This window comes from Solanum tuberosum, unplaced genomic scaffold (genome assembly GCF_000226075.1).
Source record: "Solanum tuberosum cultivar DM 1-3 516 R44 unplaced genomic scaffold, SolTub_3.0 scf00104, whole genome shotgun sequence".
Lineage (NCBI taxonomy): Eukaryota > Viridiplantae > Streptophyta > Magnoliopsida > Solanales > Solanaceae > Solanum > Solanum tuberosum.
Window position 1 is genome coordinate 240013 of NW_006239030.1, and position 18010 is coordinate 258022.

Here is an 18010-nt window from a genome sequence, read left to right on the forward strand (position 1 = left end):
ACATGCCTTTTTAGGAATCACGCAAATTTCTCATTTTTTCGTGTGTATTATCCCATGGATCTTGTGCCCATCACCCAAATTTTTTCCTCAAAAAACTTTATGAGGACATCTGTAATGAGTGGGGGAACCATCACATATGCTCACACCATTATTTTAACGCCTATATTCGCATTTAAAAGTCCTTTTTTAGGAATCGCGCAAATTTCTCATTTATTTGTGTGTATTAGCCCATGGATTTGATTCCCCGAAGCACCCAAAATTTCTCTCAAATTTTTTTATGAGAACCTCCGTAATGAGTTGGGAACCATCACGTATAATCATACCATTTTTAACGCTCATTTCTGAATTTGCAGGCCCTTTTTAGGTATCGTGCAAATTCCTCAATTTTTCGTGTGTATTAGACCATGGATTTGGCACCCCGGAGCACCCAATTTTTTTTCTCAAAAAAAGTTATGAGGACATATTTAATGAGTTGAGGAACCATCACGTATACTCACACTATTTTTTAACGATCATGTTCGTATTTACTGGCCCTTTTTTAGGAATCATGCAAATTTATCATTTTTTCCATGTGTAGCCCATGGATCTAGCATCTTAGAGCACCCAAAATTTATTTTCAATTTTTTTTATAAGGACCTCTGTAATGAGTTGGAGAACCACCACGTATATTCATACCTTTTTTTTAACACTCATTTCTGCATTTATAGGCCCTATTTTAGAAATCGCGCAAATTTCTCAAATTTTCATGTGTATTAGCCCATGGATCTAGCGCTTGGAGCAGCTAAATTGTTTTTCTCATAAAACTTATAAGGACTTGGGGACCATCACGTGTACTAACACCATTTTTATAACGCTCATTTCCGCATTTACAAGTCCTTTTAGGAATCGCACAAATTTCTCAATTTTTCATGTGTATTAGCCCATTGATCTGGCGGCCCGGAGCACCCAAATATTTTTCTCAGAAACTTTATGAGGACCTCCTAATTGAGCTGGATAACCATCACATATAATCACACCATTTTTTTCGAGCCATTTTTCGCATCTACAGGCCCTTTTTTAGGAATTGCTCAAATTTCTCAATTTTTCGTGTGTATTAGCCCATGGATCAAGCCCCCGGAGCACCCAATTTCTTTTCTCAAAAAACTTTATGAGGACCTCCGTATTGAGCAGCGGAACCATTACGTATACTCACACCATTTTTTTGGCGCCCATTTCCGTATCTATATGCCCTTTATTAGGAATTGCGCAAATTCCTCAATTTTTCGGCACCTAGAGCACCAAAATTGTTTTTCTTAAAACACTTTATGAGGACCTCCGTATTGAGCTGGGGAACCATCACATATACTCACATCATTTTGTTCGCGTCCATTTCCGCATTTACGGGTCCCTTTTTAGGAATCATATAAATTATTCAATTTTTCGTGTGTATTAATCCATGGATCTGCCGCCCTGAAGCACCAAAATATTTTTTCTCAAAAACCTTTATGAGGACCTCTGTATTGAGATAGGGAATCTCACGTATACTTACACCATTTTTTTCGCGCCCATTTCCGCATCTACGGGATCTTTTTTATGAATCGCGCAAATTCCTCAATTTTTCGTGTGTATTAGCCTATGGATGAGGCCCCCGAAGCACCCAATTTTTTTTTCTCAAAAAACTTTATGAGGACCTCTGTATTGAGATGGGGAATCTCACGTATACTTACACTATTTTTTTCGCGCCCATTTCTGCATCTACGGGATCTTCTTTAGGAATCGCACAAATTCCTCAATTTTTCGTGTGTATTAGCCTATGAATCAGGCCCCCGGAGCACCCAATGTTTTTTTCTCAAAAAACTTTATGAGGACCTCTGTATTGAGCTGGAGAACCATTACGTATGCTCACACCATTTGTTTCGCGCTCATTTCCGCATCTACATACTCTTTTTTAGGAATCGCGCAAATTTCTCAATTTTTCGTGTGTATTAGCCTATATATTTGGTGCCCGGAGCACCCAAAATTTTTTTCTCAAAAAACTTTATGAGGACCTCCGTATTGAACGGGGGAACCATCACGTATACTGACACCATTTGTTTTGCTCCCATTTTCGCATCTACATGCCCTTTTTAGGAATCGTGCAAATCCCTCAATTTTTCATATATAATTAACCCATGGATATGGCACCAGGAGCACCAATTTTTTTTTTGTCAAAAAACTTTATGAGGACCTCCATATTGAGTTGGGGAACCATCACGTATACTCAAACCATTTTTTTCGCGCCAATATCCTCATCTATAGGCCCTTTTTTAGGAATCACGCAAATTCATCAGTTATTCGTGTGTTAATATCTCATGGATCTGGCGCTCGGAGAACATTTTTTTCTTAAACAATTTTATGAAGACCTCTATATTGAGCGGGGGAACAATCATGTATACTCACACCATTTTTTTCGCTCCCATTTCCACATTTACAGCCCCTTTATTAGGAATCGCGTAAATTTCTCAATTTTTCGTGTGTTAATATTAGCCCATGGATATGGCGGCCAAGGGACCCAAAATATTTTTCTCAAAAAACATTATAAGGACCTCCGTATTGAGCTAGGGAGCCATCATGTTTACTCACACCATTTTTTTCGCGACCATTTCGCATCTACAACCCTTTTTAGGAATCGCGCAAAATCCTCAATTTTTCGTGTGTATTAGCCCATGGATTTGGCGCCTGGAGCACCCAAAATATTTTTCTAAAAAAACTTATTGAGGAACTCCGTAATGAGCTGGGGAGCCATCAGGTATACTCATGCCATTTTTTTCGTGACTATTTCCGCATATACATACCCTTTTGTAGAAATCGCACAAATTCCTCAATTTTTCGTGTGTATTAACCCATGGATCTGGCACCCGGAGCACCCAAAAAAATTTTCTCAAAAAACTTTATGAGGACCTCCGTAATGACTTGGGGAACCATCACGTATACTAACACCATTTTTTTAACGCTCATTACCACATTTACAGGCCCTTATTTAGGAATTGCGCAAATTTCTTAATTTTTCGTGTGTATTAACCCATAGATTTGACTCCCCGGGACACCCAAAAATATTTTCTCAAAAATATTTATGAGGACCTTCGTAATGAGTTGGAATCATGACAAGTATGAGAGTTTCTCATGTCATTCCTCAATTTATTTATATTTCTTCGATTTTATTTTACTTGACTCATGTTGACTTGATATTCTCCTTATGAAATATTTATTAGGGGTTTATTTTACTAAACTAATCTTATTAATTATTTTTTGAAAACCTAAAATTGACTACTAAGATTTTGTATAGTTATTTAATAATAAGAATAAAATTGAAAGCAAATAATTAATATCTCTTTTATCTACTAAAATAAAACCCTTTTGAAAATGAAGTACTCTTTTTGATTGATTTTACTTAATCCATATTTTACTTTATAGGAATATTCATGGATTGATACTTCTTGAAACTTGGAATTAGGTGGGAGTAATATTATTTTTTCCAAGAGAAAAGTTTCTTACTTACTTTTCAATTGTGGGAATTTTATTCCAAGAGCAAAGTTTTTAGAGCTCGTTTGAATGGACTTTTTCAAGTGCTTTTTAGTTAAAATAATTTTAAAGTATTTTTGTAGGATTACATAAATTTTTGAAGCACTTGTTTTTAAGTTAAAAATACAAAAATAAACCAAAAGTTGCAAATTAAAAATTTTAATTTATGATTTTTGACTTATAAATCAAGCTACGACCTACAAGCGTGACCAAACATGTTCTTACTTACTTTCCACCTATTATGGAAATGGTCTAACTTTGTCCACAGTTGATAGTTAAGGTCAAACACATATTTTGTTGTTACACAAATGGGCTAAGTTGTCTTGTTGACTAATTAATCAACTATTAAAAGTATTAATCCATCATTAACGTAGTAAGGGAAAATTTAAATGAGAACATTTAGCTGGTCAAATTTTGTTGTACTTAGATTAAAAAAATAAGGAATTAGGTCTTTCTGGGGCTCTGTGTTATGAATCAGCTCCAGTCAAATGTTACACTACTAGTTATTAGCTCAAGAAGAAGCAATAGAACTGAAAAACCTTTACAAAGGTTGATTTGAGAGCCAAGACCAATTAACAACTATTGATGAAGGGCAAACCGAAAATATTTTATATAGTTTAGAGACAAATTTGATTTTTTTCCATCTTTCTCAATTATCATACAAACAACAATAATCACATACCTAGTGTAATTTTATAAGTGAGGTTTGAAGAGAGGAGCATCTATATTGCTCTTACTTTTAATGTAAATAGACTGTTTTGATAGACTTTTGATTTAGAAGAACAATTATGGAAACATAGATTGCAAAATAATATGACAACACACCATACATAGCATTATCAAAGCAGTTAGAAAACAATCAAAACATACCGGTAGCAAAAAGATGGTTTGGACATGTACAAAAGAGATCCACCGTCATATTAATGATAATTTATTTTTCTAATATTTTTTTGTTTCAATTTGTTTGTCTAGTTTTGATTTGACATAGAGTTAACGAAAATAAAAAAGACTTTCAAATCTAAAATTTTCCAAAATACCTTTTAATCTTATAATAATAAATATATCATATGAAAAGTTAAAATTAAATATTAATCAAGGTTGTGGCAACCCACATAATATTGTTTTATGCTAAGTGTCATTTCAAAATTTGGCTTTATTAGACAATTCATATTTTGAGTAATGGTGTTATGACATATTTTCCACCAAGTGCATGTAGAACCAAATCCTTTTACAAGCAACAAAGCCACCAAACAAATTTGATTAGGGCAAATGGTCCCCGGCCAGAGATCAATGGGTGGTGAGAAGCTCCTTCAACGGAAAATTATATTTCTTTCAGTAAGTGGTGTTTTAATTCATTTCATATTCATTAAGAAATATAATAATAATTATAAAATATAGTTTATTAAGTTTTTTTTTATTGAACCTTTTTTGAGATTTGAGGATATATACTGACTTGAAAAAAATCATTATTTTTTGTCTGTAATTTTTAAAGCGATAATTATTTTGGGATAAATTTTATTTTCTAAAGTTACACTTATTTTGGGACGTACAAAATATTCTACATCTAGATCAAATATTAATTATATATTAAATTTGGAAAATTATTAACAAATTCGTCACTTTGCCACTAAATTTATAAAAGAGATAATAGAAAGCAATATAACTTCACTAAACTTATTAACTACGACTTCTTCTCTTAGAAAGTCACATAACTTTTATTTATTTTCTCAAAGTCAGTTAATTATAAATATTTTACCTATAAAGTCATTCAATCTATTAAATTGATTTTTTTAATTAAAAGATAAGAGGGTATGAAGGATGCTAAGGGTACAAATTTAGTTGGCAGTTAAAACATGTCCTATTACTTGCCTATTCATGTAAGTATTTGGTTTGGTTGTAGTATAGAGCAATTAGTTGTCATATTTCTTTGTACTAGTTTCTGAGCACGTGCTTCGCACGTGTGTTTCATGTGAATTTTTATAGATACGTTAGAATGACTAAAATTTCATGAAAATATATATATATATATATATATATATATGTAAATTGTAATGAACAATAAAATGCAACAATTACAAAATAAGTATAAAGACTTACGACAATAAAACATTCATAGAAAACTAAATTAAGAAGTCTAATAGAGAAAAAAAAAAACAAAAAGAAACAGATTTAAGAAAAAATACAAGGTAGACATTATTCTTATAAGACTGATACATATATAGATGAAAAAATAAGTACAAAATTAGTACATAACTCTCCGAGTTCTTATCGATTCCTTCCATATCCTATCAAAATTCAAGAGTCTTCTTCATCTACTTTAACTATAGAATAAAAATAATAATAGCCTAATAATCTTGGTAGGGATTTCATGAGATAAAGAAGTTGAATTTATATAGATAGAATAGAAGGAATATCAAAAGATATCTTAAAGTGCTAGTTTAAATATTTAGAGGTTATGAATATGAAAAGATGAGAGTTATGAATATTAAGAGTATAAAAGTTGAATAAGTAATTAGAAAATAATAGTAAATAAATGAAGAATATGAAAAAGAAAATTAAAGTTAGCAAACCATGTAGAAAGAACAACTAAAAGTTCTTATCATGTAATTAAGCATCAATGAATTTAAATTTGTGAAGCTAGAGTCATTCTTTAATAATAATCAAGAGGACATTATCAATGTGTGCGTCTCCATTTTGCAGATTTGCACCCTTCAAATTATTAAATTTCATTAGTTATCATAAAGGATAATACTTTATCCACATAAATTATATTAAAGGAAAAAGTTATGAGAAGAGGAAAAGTATAGCAATTTAGGTATAGACTTTTTAAATTTATATATATATATATATAGATTATAGATGATAATTATTAATAAATTAGATATTTAATTAGGAACTAATCTTAGGAAGTCTAAAAGTCATTTAACATTTTAATTAAACTTATACAATCAAATATTTAAATATTTTATAACAATTTAATTAATAGAAGGGGTAAAACCGTAATTCAACTTTCTAACTTTTTTTGTTCATGCTTATAGTAATATATGATTATCATTTTTTTCCCGTTTAATTATTGCTTTAATTTACTTGACCCAACTATCTTTCAAAAATAGTTTATCTACCTCGAAAAGGTAGTGATAAGGTTTACTTTGACATTCCTAGACTTGTTTCTTCTCCAGGCTCGTTTTAATTTCTCCTATGCTTTCTCTTAAGTCTTATCCGTGCTAGGTAAAATGTCCTGCCTTCTAAAAACACTTAAGTTGACAGCAGGCATTAAAGTGACTAGTAACCTACTTGGTCCACCCAAATACCCTTTTTTTTTATTTCTTCTTTCCCACAAAAGTTTGAAGGTGTACCAAAAAGTTACCTATATTTTCCATCTAGCTCTCTTTAAATAACATGACTTAAGCCTGTGAAAGTGGAGAAGAAAAAGAAACCAAGAAAATGCCAGAATACTGTGTAACAGGGGGTACAGGGTTCATTGCAGCTTACCTTATTAAAGCCCTCCTCCTAAAGGGTCATATTGTAAGAACCACTGTTCGTGATCCTGGTAAGTAAGCCAGCGTTTGACCATAGAATTTACGAGTAATTTTTGAAAATTTATTTTTAAATATCTATTTCGTCATGATTTTCAAATATTTTCAAGTTACCGAAGTGTAGTGTTGTCTTGCATATGATGGTTGGTTATTTTTGTTTTTAATAATCTATACTAGTAGGTTGTTTATTGTGTTTCGATTATTACACTATTTTGTTATTGTTGTTGCTCTCTTATGGTAGACTTTGCACTGTTTCCTTGTGACTTGTTATATTTTCTTCTTTGTATCTTGATTTGCCGTATTTGAGCTGAAGGTCTTTCGAAAACAGTCTCTCTATCTTATGGAGGTGGTAAGGTCTGCGTACATTTTATCCTCCCAGACCCCACTTGTGTGATTTCACTGAGTCTATTGTTGTTGTTGTTTCCAAGTTTTTGGACTTCCACTCACAAAACTTTAGATTGGCTCGAACACAACTTCAAATTCCAAAAATTACAACTACAAAAACTCAGATTTTCAAGTTTAACAGATAATGCGGAGAAAGTGGGGTTCTTGTGGGAGCTAGATGGTGCTAAAGAGAGGCTCAAGATTATGAAAGCTGATCTATTAGTGGAAGGTAGCTTTGATGATGCCATTCGGGGAGTTGATGGAGTCTTTCATACTGCTTCACCTGTTTTGGTCCCTTATGATGACAATATTCAGGCCAGTTTTACCTTCCTTAACCCTTTTTACTTCATTTTTGTTTAGATTGTCCTGCATCAGTTGAGGAAATTAAACGAGTTGTTGACTCCTTATATGATCTTCGATAATTCTCAATTCGATCATGAGCTAGTTTTTCAGTTGAGTTAGACACAATGTTCGTTTGTTATTTATACTCAATGTTGGGCATTGACATGGCATGTAGGATGTTAGATTATCCCACATTAGTTGAGTGAATGACTTCATAGACAATTCTCAGCTCATGAACTAATTTTTCGTTGGTAGGCCTAATATTCATTTTCTTTTGTCATGTTATTAGAGCTGACAATTCAATATGAGCGACCCCTAGAAGCATCTGACCGTCTGTAATGATTTGTCCGTAGTTACTTTGAACAAATTGAAAGGCCTCTTTTCAACTCCCTCTAAGATTTGAACTGCCAACCAACTCTTTCGACTACGATTCATGAGAAATGAATGACTACTAGAGTGGGCTATGGAGTTGTTAGATTGTCTCACATTAATTAAGCAACAAAGTATAAGGTCCAAGCTCTATTTTCTTATCAATTTTCAACGCCCCTCACACACCTCTTAAATTCTTCATTTCTAATTTTAATTTTTTGATTAGTGAGACTACTTCTCAAACATTAATTAATCAACTTTACCTTGCTGAACCTTACAATGTTATTGCAGAAAACACTGATTGATCCATGTGTAAATGGTACCTTGAATGTCCTCAACTCTTGCAAAAAATCATCCACCTTGAAGAGGCTTGTGTTGACCTCTTCTTGCTCTTCGATTAGATACAGAGAAGACGCACAACAGATTTCCCCTCTCAATGAATCCCACTGGAGTGACCTTCAGTATTGCCAAAAATACAATGTATGTATGTTTGTCTGCATAATTTTTAGTTGCTATAGCGAAATGTTGTTATACAGAACATATAATATAACGTAACATGAAAATCCGTTCCAAACAAAACTTGACCGTTATAATGAAATGTTATAATAGAGGACGGTTGTTGTGACCTCTTTTCTTGCTAAGTGCAGCTATGGTATGCTTATGCTAAGACTAAAGCTGAAAAAGAAGCTTGGAGAGTAGCTGAGGAATGTGGTATTGATTTGGTGGTGGTAAACCCATCCTTTGTTGTGGGTCCTTTGCTTGCTCCTCAGCCTACCAGTACATTGCAAATCATATTGGGCACGGTTAAAGGTTGTACCTTTTGCTGATACTAGAACTGGCTGCTTCACGCAAGGTTCGAGAAAGGGCTGCATTCCAAGCACCAACCTTATGGGGTGCTGCCCTTTCCTAAACCCTGTGTGATGCTTCTTGTAACACGCTATTGCATATTATGAAAAATAAAAATAAAAATATGGATGTACTGAAAGATCACTATGTTTTCTACTGACATATAAATCTCTAACATGAATTTCAAGAGATTGTTGGTTTTTCGAGACAACTTATTTTAGTTCTACCTCGTCACGCTTTATTAAAGGCATAACACTTTTCTTCTTTTCCTTTTTTTTCTTGTTGACTAGGTATGATTGGAGAGTATGCCAACAAAAGGTTGGGGTTTGTTCACATTGAGGATGTTGTGGGAGCTCATATTTTAGTGATGGAAGAACAAAAAGCTTCAGGTAGATACATATGTTCAAACTCAGTGAGACACATGTCACAGATCAATGACTTGTTAAGGACCAAGTATCCATCTTATCCTCATGAGAACAAGTAAGTGAAACAATTTTATGTAACTTTAAGTTTTTCTTCTTCTAAAAGAAGTGGTGGTCGGACCAGTTTGAGCACATCTTGACTAATTTCACGGGATAAGTGTCGCCTTCCACGACAGATGGGGAGAAATCACCTAGTGTTTTTGCCTCTGGTGGGATTTGAACTCCAGACCTCATGGTTCTCTACTCACTTCATTGACCACTAAGTCACACCCTTGAGTGCTTTAATTTAAGTGATACATTGATCGTGTAAAGATCTTTTACATTACTAGTGAATCTTAACATGTGATAACATATTCGTTACCATTTTTACTCGATGTCAATTTTGTGATAATCTAATAAGTATATTGATTTTGTACATATCTTTTACATGTTAAACGTCAGTGCTTAGAAATTAATCTCTTTCATTTTTTTCCCTAGGTGTGGCAACCAACAAGGGGAAGATATCCCACATAGCATGGACACCAGCAAGATAACTCAATTGGGGCTGCCTCCTCTAAAGAGTCTCAATGAAATGTTTGATGATTGCATTCAGAGTTTCCAAGAAAAAGGATTCCTATGAGCTGATATATCTAAGTTGTCACTTCCTATAAATGACCCTCTAAAAGGGTTGAAATAAAATTTTCAAGTTTTCCACTCCTTTACAACAGAGTCAATAATATTTCCTTTATCCTGTATGGAAAGAAAAAATTCGAGATTAGTTTATTCAAGAGGGTGAAGTTGAGAAATTCAATCTCATGATTTCAATAAAATGGTTTATATAAAAATGTGACTTTGTGAGGATGATGCTTCTAAGTGAAATGTGTTGTTACCATTTTGCCCCGCTTATAACAAATTTTTGCCCATAAGGCAGACGTTCAAGACACAGTGAACCTATACAATTGATCAGAAGTTTTGTCTTATAGGCAAAAATTAGAACTTAAGTATATTGTCCATTAGACATAAGTTTTAACTTTTGCCTAATAAGGTGTAAGTTATTGAGTACCTCATAAATTAGACTTAGCGAAATAGTGTAAACTATTGCCATGAAGCATAATTTTTTTAGAAGCCCCTAAGCTATGTTATTCCTCTAAGACAAAAGTTATAGAATAACCATAGTTTAGACTTAGTGATATAATGTAAATTGTTGCCCATGGGGCATAAGTTAGTTTTTGTTAAAGTCCCTGAGCTAAGATTTTGCAACTAAGACAAGAGTTATAAGTAAGATTTAACGATACAGTGTAAAATGTTGCCCACGAGGCGTAAGTTGTTATTTTAATCTCCAAGTGATTTTTTTAAGTTAAGATCATCTTTAAAGAATTATTATTAAGCGGAAATAAAAATTCAAGACCAAACACTTCGAAGGATACTAGGTATAATTTACTCAAACTATACATGTTGAAGCGTGATCAACTGAACACGACAAATTATATTGTCTATTAGATCAAATGTTACTTCTTATATGTATATATTAAATCTTAAACGCTCTTTCGTGAAACTCTTGAATTTACCATTAGCTAAATAGTAAGAACCTCAACAAGGCTGAATATATCATACTTAAATCCAGAATAAGCCCAATTTTGTTGTTTAGTGCAGATTTAGTGGCAATTGTTGATGTGGCCATACCATTATCCTTGGCCTGCCACTCCACAAGAAAACAAAGAATAGCCTATCCTTTTCCACCATTAAATAACTACTTGTTATATAAATTTTATATGGGCATACACTCTTGGATTCTCTATTACCTTCAGTATCCAGTCTTACCATTGATTCCATTAATAATAGTCCTGGCCACATCACTGTTTCTGCTGCCTTTGTCTTAATCTAAGTAATGGGAATTGTGGAAAACTACTTAAAATAAAGACATAAAGGCATTCACGCACATCAAGAAACCAATAAGATAATTCAGATAAATAAGGAAGGTTGTGGTAAGCTGACCGTCAAAAACTAAAAAATGGTCATAAAATAACCTCAGTATATTATAGTTGTCTTTCAGACTCTCCAAAAATACTGACACATGTGTTGGATCCTACAAAACATATAGGATCTGACACACGCCCAACAACCTTTTTGTAAAGAGTGCTAGGCCTTTTTTTTTTTTTTTCACTCTCTCTCTCTCTCTCTTTACATGTGTACATAAATGCAATGAAAAACCTTGTTCACCATTAGGCATCTACCAAACTCACTGTGAGTTACTCACACTACAGTTATCCACTTATACAACATTCAAGTTCCTTGTGTCTCAATACTTTTTTGGAAATGAAAAGTGGTACCAAAGTAAGAAAATCTATTACAATAGCTGTTCTTCCTGTGGCTTTTCTATTCTTGCTTTCTTTTGTAGCTTGTACAGGTTAGTCTCCACACTCCACTTAGACCTTATACTTACACTTGATTAATCTTAACTGAGGTTTTGTTCTTTTTTTGGTTTTGGAATAGGACCATTGAGGTGGATTCTTCTATCAAGCTATCTCATCTACTACCTATCTTTGTCTTTATGGATTTTGGCTGCATTGCATACTACATGACATTCAATCCATCTACCAAATTGAGGGATTTTCCATCATTCACTATCTCTATTTTCTTGGTTTTGTTATCGAGGGATCAATCTCTTACTTTTTTTGTTTTCCTTCAACCTCGTTGAAAGAATCAACAATCTCGTTGTGTACTGAAGCATAAAGAGGATAATGTGTTTATATTCATTTTCAGCATGTTAATTTAAACAAACTATGTCTTCAATCTTCTCCAGCTCTTTTGGGTTGGGTTTCAATGCAGTATTGAGCAAGTCCAAGTTTTTTTCTTCTTTTTTATCTCTGGAACTTCCCAAGTTTTGTTTCAGTGACTTGCAAATGTTTGTCACTAATTAGTAGTCACTCTAACGCCGAAACTAAACTTTGATTCAGAAAATACAAGAGCATAATCAAAGAAATGTTTAAAGATGTTACTATCTTGGGATAAACAAGCAATCGAGTTCGTTATTAAAAAAATTGCATAATTACTTCTTTCAAATTCAGTCATAATAGTTTCAGGAAGTTTTCACTTCAGTCAACTGCATATGCTCCTCGAGCTTAATCAAACGATAAAAACTTAGAAGTGCAGAGTTACTATTCAACAACATTACACGAGTACTACATTCAGCTGAAAAACTGCACGATAAATCCCACATATCATCAGTGATGGAAAAAAAATAAAAATAGAACGAAATAAAAGTTCTAAGAATATCCCACACAACATGATAGCATATAACAAGAACAGAAAAGTTTAACAATGATAGCATCAAACTAACTGCATAGACAAGAAAAGCATTATATGACAAGCAGAAGAAAATTGACAGATACAATGAACATCAGAAGCAATACGACCATTACAATGCTTATGGTGAAAGGTACATCAAAAGTTTCACCTTCTAAGATGCCTCAGGATATTATACAAATTCTCGGGTATCTCACTAACCACTAGTGTTTTCTTGGCCTGCAAAAGCTACCTAATAACTAAAACATACAAGATTATTTTCTTGCGACAAGTATTGCAGTAAACGTTGGTACCTCATATAATTTACCTTCTGAATGCCTAAATACCAAATATTAATGATACAGTCTACAAGAAATAAGAATTTCTTGTATGTATAATAACATATGCTACAGTATTTCATACTTCTTACTCAAAACGGAGAAAACTCCCCCACTTTGTATTCCTCAAAATGTGTGATACAACAGGGAAAAACCTTAGTTTCCGTCCTTCATGTCATCAGGTGCGAAAAAATCAAACATTTGCATTCCCCTCCCAGCGACTGCAATCTGATAATGGTTCCTGAATAAGACATGCAGGCGATCTTATTTTAAAGTAAGGGGAAAGATAGGTGGAGGTTGGCTTTCAGAAAGTGAAAAATGGAAGATTAAATAAGACCCAACAGTCAAGCATGAAAGAAAGGATTACCCACCTTGCACAGGCCCTAGCATCCAATGCCTCGGGCTCCGGTACACTAACAACCATATGTTTGTGCTCAGTTAACTTGCCTTGCTGTTCAAGATGCCAACACCTGATGCGCTGATCAAGACCAGTAGAAAATACCCAACGACCATCTGTCCAAACACCTGCAGAGAACAAGACCAACATCAGCTCCAGGTCCATTACATGTAATTGATGATTGTATCTTTGTCATTTGACCAAAAAAAATAAAATTCTGATAGTTATCAATGGGTAATGAGCATATAGATGGAGAAAATGATAGGAGGGCAACTCCTTGTAACTATTGGTGTCTTGTGAGTGTGGGCAATGCATAACGAACAGGAGAGAGAATAACTATAGACAGGGTTTAGAAATACAAGTACTTTCTCATTTTACACAAGATTCTGTTAAATACCACAAACAAAACTTATTTTTCAAGTTTTTTTATTCGGTTCAGATTTGTGTTGTCTTTATTTGGAGACTCCAGTAGTTTGTTACATTAGGTCCAAAAGGATAAGTTGCATCAGAATTTATAAAGGAATGAGGTAAGGCATGGAAAAGGTAAGGAGGGGCAGTTTTTGCATGACAGATTTTTCTGCAATTGATCTTTCTCAGTGTTATCCTTCATAGTCAAGGGAACCCTTTTTTGCTTGTCAAACAGTACCCCTTTTGGTATAGGCTGATCTAGTAAGGATGAATTCACTGAAATACATTCACCCTGTTTCGGCTGCTAGTTCTATCATCATTTCCATAACTACTATAAGTTCAGTACTATCACTAACCATCTTCCATGTCCAGAAATAAGGCAAAGCGCCAACTTCATAAGTTTTAGCTCTCTGCAATCTCAAGTCAAATCATGTACAACCAGCTCGAAATCAGAGTGCAGAGTCTTCATTACTAGCACCAATCACATCTTTAGCCATAGTTATCAGGAGCCTCGGTACAACAGCCTCTTTGCTCTGTTTTTCTTTTTAGCAGGATCTCTTTACCCTGGGTTTAATTCTTTAATGGATGGGAGAGTAAAAAGTGCTGGTGGAATTTCAGTAAGCCAAAAAAAAGTAGGCCTTCGATGGGTCGGAAAGAATAAGTTGTGCATTACAATAGTTCAAAAATGAGGTTGATTAAATAATTTTAAAAAAAAGAACCAAAGTAGCTCGAACATTTGGATGGATACGGCAAATGATACTAAGGGAAGCAGCAAGTGAAAAATGGGATAGAGCCAGAAAGAGCTTGCCTTCAAGTATTTTCCCCAATTAGGAAATTACATCTCTTTTCCAAATCATTATCTCTGCTTTCTTGTTTCATAGAATTGATGTTGGCAAAAAATGAAATACAGGAGTTTGGAGAATCCAGAAAATAAAGCTTTATAAGAGTACTCATTTTGTTAAGAAAAATATTGACATAATTTTGTCAGTACTCATTTAAATAGGTATAAGCATAAATACAGATTTCTAATGGCTTTATAGAGCCAAATGAGTTTACAAACTATATATTTTTTTCTTTAAAAAAATTCAATAAATACATACAAATTAACTAATTCAAAATGGGTGAATGAAGCCAAATTGTTGGATCACATTTGAATGGTTTTAAAACAACATGACACAGGAATCAATTAAAAGGAAACGGCTGGTAAAAACTTGACACCAAAGGCAGCAAGATGTGAAATGAGAAAAAACTGAACTACACCAAAAGATCAGATTTGACACACAGGGTGCAGGCTCTACTATGTAAAGATATGATAGAAAAATATACTCGGGCTTGTGTACAAGTTGGACACCCAATCATAGAAGCAAGAATTAAGGAGATGATTCTTTTAGCGAACCTTCAGGATAAAGGCCAAATTTGGGTTTACACTATCCCTCTTCTATAGTTATTTAATTTTTTCTGGACCATAGCACCTATCTACCGTGAACTATGTTGCTCGGACTCTTCAACAATGTCAGCGGGTGCATGTTGGATTCTTAAAAAGTAGTGTATAATTTGACACGGGTGTGGCATCAAAAGTGAAGAGTCCGCGCAACTTAGACCGTGCAAGATAAACAGCTAGCGCTTTCTCTTGCAGATAAATGACTCAATGAAAATTCACGACCCAAAACAAAACGAAAATGAAAGACAAGTATGCAGATTCAATGAAAAAATAAATCTGAACGTATACCTTTGACGGCAGAGCTGTGAGCTGAGGTGATTTTATCATGCAACATAAATTTAATATCATGATTTCCCACTTGATAATTATGAACATCACCACCTACATTCTGTGATGTGCTGGTGCTATTTTGCTCCAAAGTCGAATTTTCAGAACTCTGCCTCATCGATGTTGGAGAGAAATCTAATCTAAGACAGTTAAGTGACTGGTCATCACCCCCACTCAGAACATAAAATGTAAACCTCCGATCAGAAACTTCAGGACCATCTATGTCCGAAACATGAAGACAGTTAACCCCTGATTGGTGAACATCTTTGAAGACATGCAAGGGACATGCTTTCTGTAATACTTCCTTAATGCTAGTGGAGGTGTCTGGAGAAAATACACGTGTGTTTTCTACCGAATGGGAAATCCCTTGCAAAGCATGATGTTGCACATTTTTGCCGGTTCCTGCGACTGTTGTTGCACAAAAACCATTATCTGGCTTTCCCTTTGAGAAAGGAACTTCCGACAATTGTTCATCACTTATTGTTTTATTAGAAACTCGACTGCCCAAGAATCTCCATTGTCGTCCACCTTGGCTTCCTCTACCCGTACGTGGCCTTTTCTGACTGTCTAGACCTTTTCCGATTTGAAGTGCTGATAATTGCCGCATAAACTTATCAACATGATCAGTAAGATCCCAAAAGGCAATACTTCCATCAGTAGATCCGCTAATAATAATATACCGACTTCCAAACTGAATATTGCCTGCAAAATCAAGATTTCAATCAGATTAAAGGCACGAAAGAAAGATATATGAAACAGAGGAATTTTCACCAACCTCTAATCACACAAAAAGGAACAAAAACTGTATGAGTTCTCTACAAGAATATTAATGCAAGTAAACATCTGTAACTCCTTAAGTAGTACCAAGTAAACACCTGTCACTCCTTCAGTAGTACTCCCTCTGTCCCAATTTAAGTGTCTCGGCTTGACTGGATACAGAGTTTAAGAAATAAAGGAAGACTGTTGAATCTTATGGTCTTGAATTAAAGATGTATGTAGTACTTTAAATCTTGTGGTCTTAAACTTGCCAGGTAGAATATTGGAATTGAAAAATTAACTGAATATAGAAAGAGGTACCCTTTTGGGGACAGACCAAAAAGGAAAGTAAGACACTTTAATTGGGACAGAGGAAGTAGCAACATAAAGACCACAACCTGAGAAAACTAGCTAGAGGCTTTTTTTGTCACCCATAAAGAAAGAAGTAATTTGTTCCTATAAAGAAAGAAGAATCATTCGAACAGTTCCTTTTGACAACATAAAGGTTAAATTAGTTGCAGTTGTGCCGAAAATACCAGTAGAGGTCTCATCAAAATCCCAGAAGGCTGACAACTTTGAAGTGTCAATACCACTATGTCCAAAGAACACAGAATCGACATAAAAACTTACTGATCTCTAGTGAAATTTCCTCATGTTGCTAATTTGTAAATTCAATTCCTGTGGGAAGACTCCATATTGAAAGAACTTTTTTGCTTTTCTTTGTTTTTTCAATGAAGGTAAGTGTATTCCACTCATCAGCACTAAATTGGTACTTGTAATCAAAAACCAAAACATGTACAATTACAGGGAGCCTTGTTTTTTACAAGGAGTCAAAAAAATCTACCATTGATCTGCATCATCTATATAGTTCTCTACACCAGAATTGAGAAGACAAAAAACAGTTCAGCTTTTTTGCTTTACCAGAATGTTTAATTTAATTTTGCAAGTGTAATTCCTAGCACATTTTTTTTCATAAGTTTATTCGCGTTAGTATTTCAGGAAAATATCTTTGTTTTTTGAATACATTGAATTGCATATTTTTCTCAGACAGAAATCACACAGCACCAATGTTTTTTATTTTTCAAATACTACTTCTAGATGAGAAATTTCCTCTCCTCTCCTTTTGGTAGAACATATCTAGAATATAACCTGTATAGATACTAAAATGCACAGTGTAATATGTTGCCATGTTTCCGCAGAAGCTGTGGTCATGATCGCTCTAAAGGGAGCTGAAATTGCTTTTCCTGGTGCCTTTAACCTCTGTGGCCCTACCTGCTAGGCCGTCTGCTCGCATCTCTCTCTATTTTATTTTATGAAAAGGTAGAAAAGCTCATCACTATATCTAGTGCTCAAGCAGAAAAAGCCACAAAACTTAAGCATGTCTTCTAAATAGCCATTTCATACAGAGGGCGTCTCTCTTTCTTACTTGGTCCCATGGCATGTGCCTTGGTCTCACACGCGGATCCACGTCCATACATGTTTTTACTCCCATCTACACTAATTATGTGATACACCTTATTTCTCTAATCTTTTTTAGCTCTATTATCTTGTCCACCATGACCAAATGCATATGATGGACCCCACTCACAAAGTAGTAGCTATTCTCTTGTTTACACCAGATAAAGACCCCCCCCCCCCCC

At 34.3% G+C, this 18010-nt stretch overlaps 2 protein-coding genes and 1 long non-coding RNA gene across 3 annotated transcripts in view; 2 read left to right on the forward strand and 1 right to left on the reverse strand.

Annotated features, from left to right (window-relative positions):
* The first annotated feature begins 6863 nt into the window (after positions 1–6863).
* Positions 6864–10291, forward strand: LOC102588244 (tetraketide alpha-pyrone reductase 2-like). The gene is made up of 6 exons (XM_006349090.2): positions 6864–7090; positions 7603–7775; positions 8463–8651; positions 8819–8981; positions 9308–9497; positions 9917–10291. The coding sequence occupies exons 1-6, from the start codon at positions 6985–6987 to the stop codon at positions 10056–10058; spliced, it is 963 nt and encodes a 320-aa protein (XP_006349152.1). The 5' UTR covers positions 6864–6984; the 3' UTR covers positions 10059–10291.
* A 1299-nt stretch (positions 10292–11590) lies between these two features.
* On the forward strand, positions 11591–12246 carry LOC107060919 (uncharacterized). Its single transcript, XR_001473608.1, has 2 exons — positions 11591–11825; positions 11912–12246. It is a non-coding gene; the product is annotated as an uncharacterized lncRNA (long non-coding RNA).
* Positions 12247–12762: 516 nt separating this feature from the next.
* LOC102588580 (uncharacterized) overlaps positions 12763–18010 on the reverse strand; it is an 18778-nt gene continuing 13530 nt past the window's right edge. Inside the window, exons 18-20 of the mRNA XM_006349091.2 lie at positions 15576–16316; positions 13413–13566; positions 12763–13282 (exon numbers count right to left, since the gene is read on the reverse strand). Coding sequence (XP_006349153.1) covers positions 13198–13282; positions 13413–13566; positions 15576–16316 — 980 coding nt within the window. The 3' untranslated portion in view covers positions 12763–13197. The remainder of the gene's footprint in view (positions 13283–13412; positions 13567–15575; positions 16317–18010) is intronic.

Bases quoted from the DNA above. Each gene is read 5' to 3' on its own strand.
- LOC102588244 (XM_006349090.2), top strand. From the start codon at position 6,985: ATGCCAGAATACTGTGTAACAGGGGGTACAGGGTTCATTGCAGCTTAC. The intron at 8,982-9,307 runs GTTGTACCTTTT...CTTGTTGACTAG, and splicing joins CATATTGGGCACGGTTAAAG to GTATGATTGGAGAGTATGCC. The intron at 9,498-9,916 runs GTAAGTGAAACA...TTTTTTCCCTAG, and splicing joins TCTTATCCTCATGAGAACAA to GTGTGGCAACCAACAAGGGG.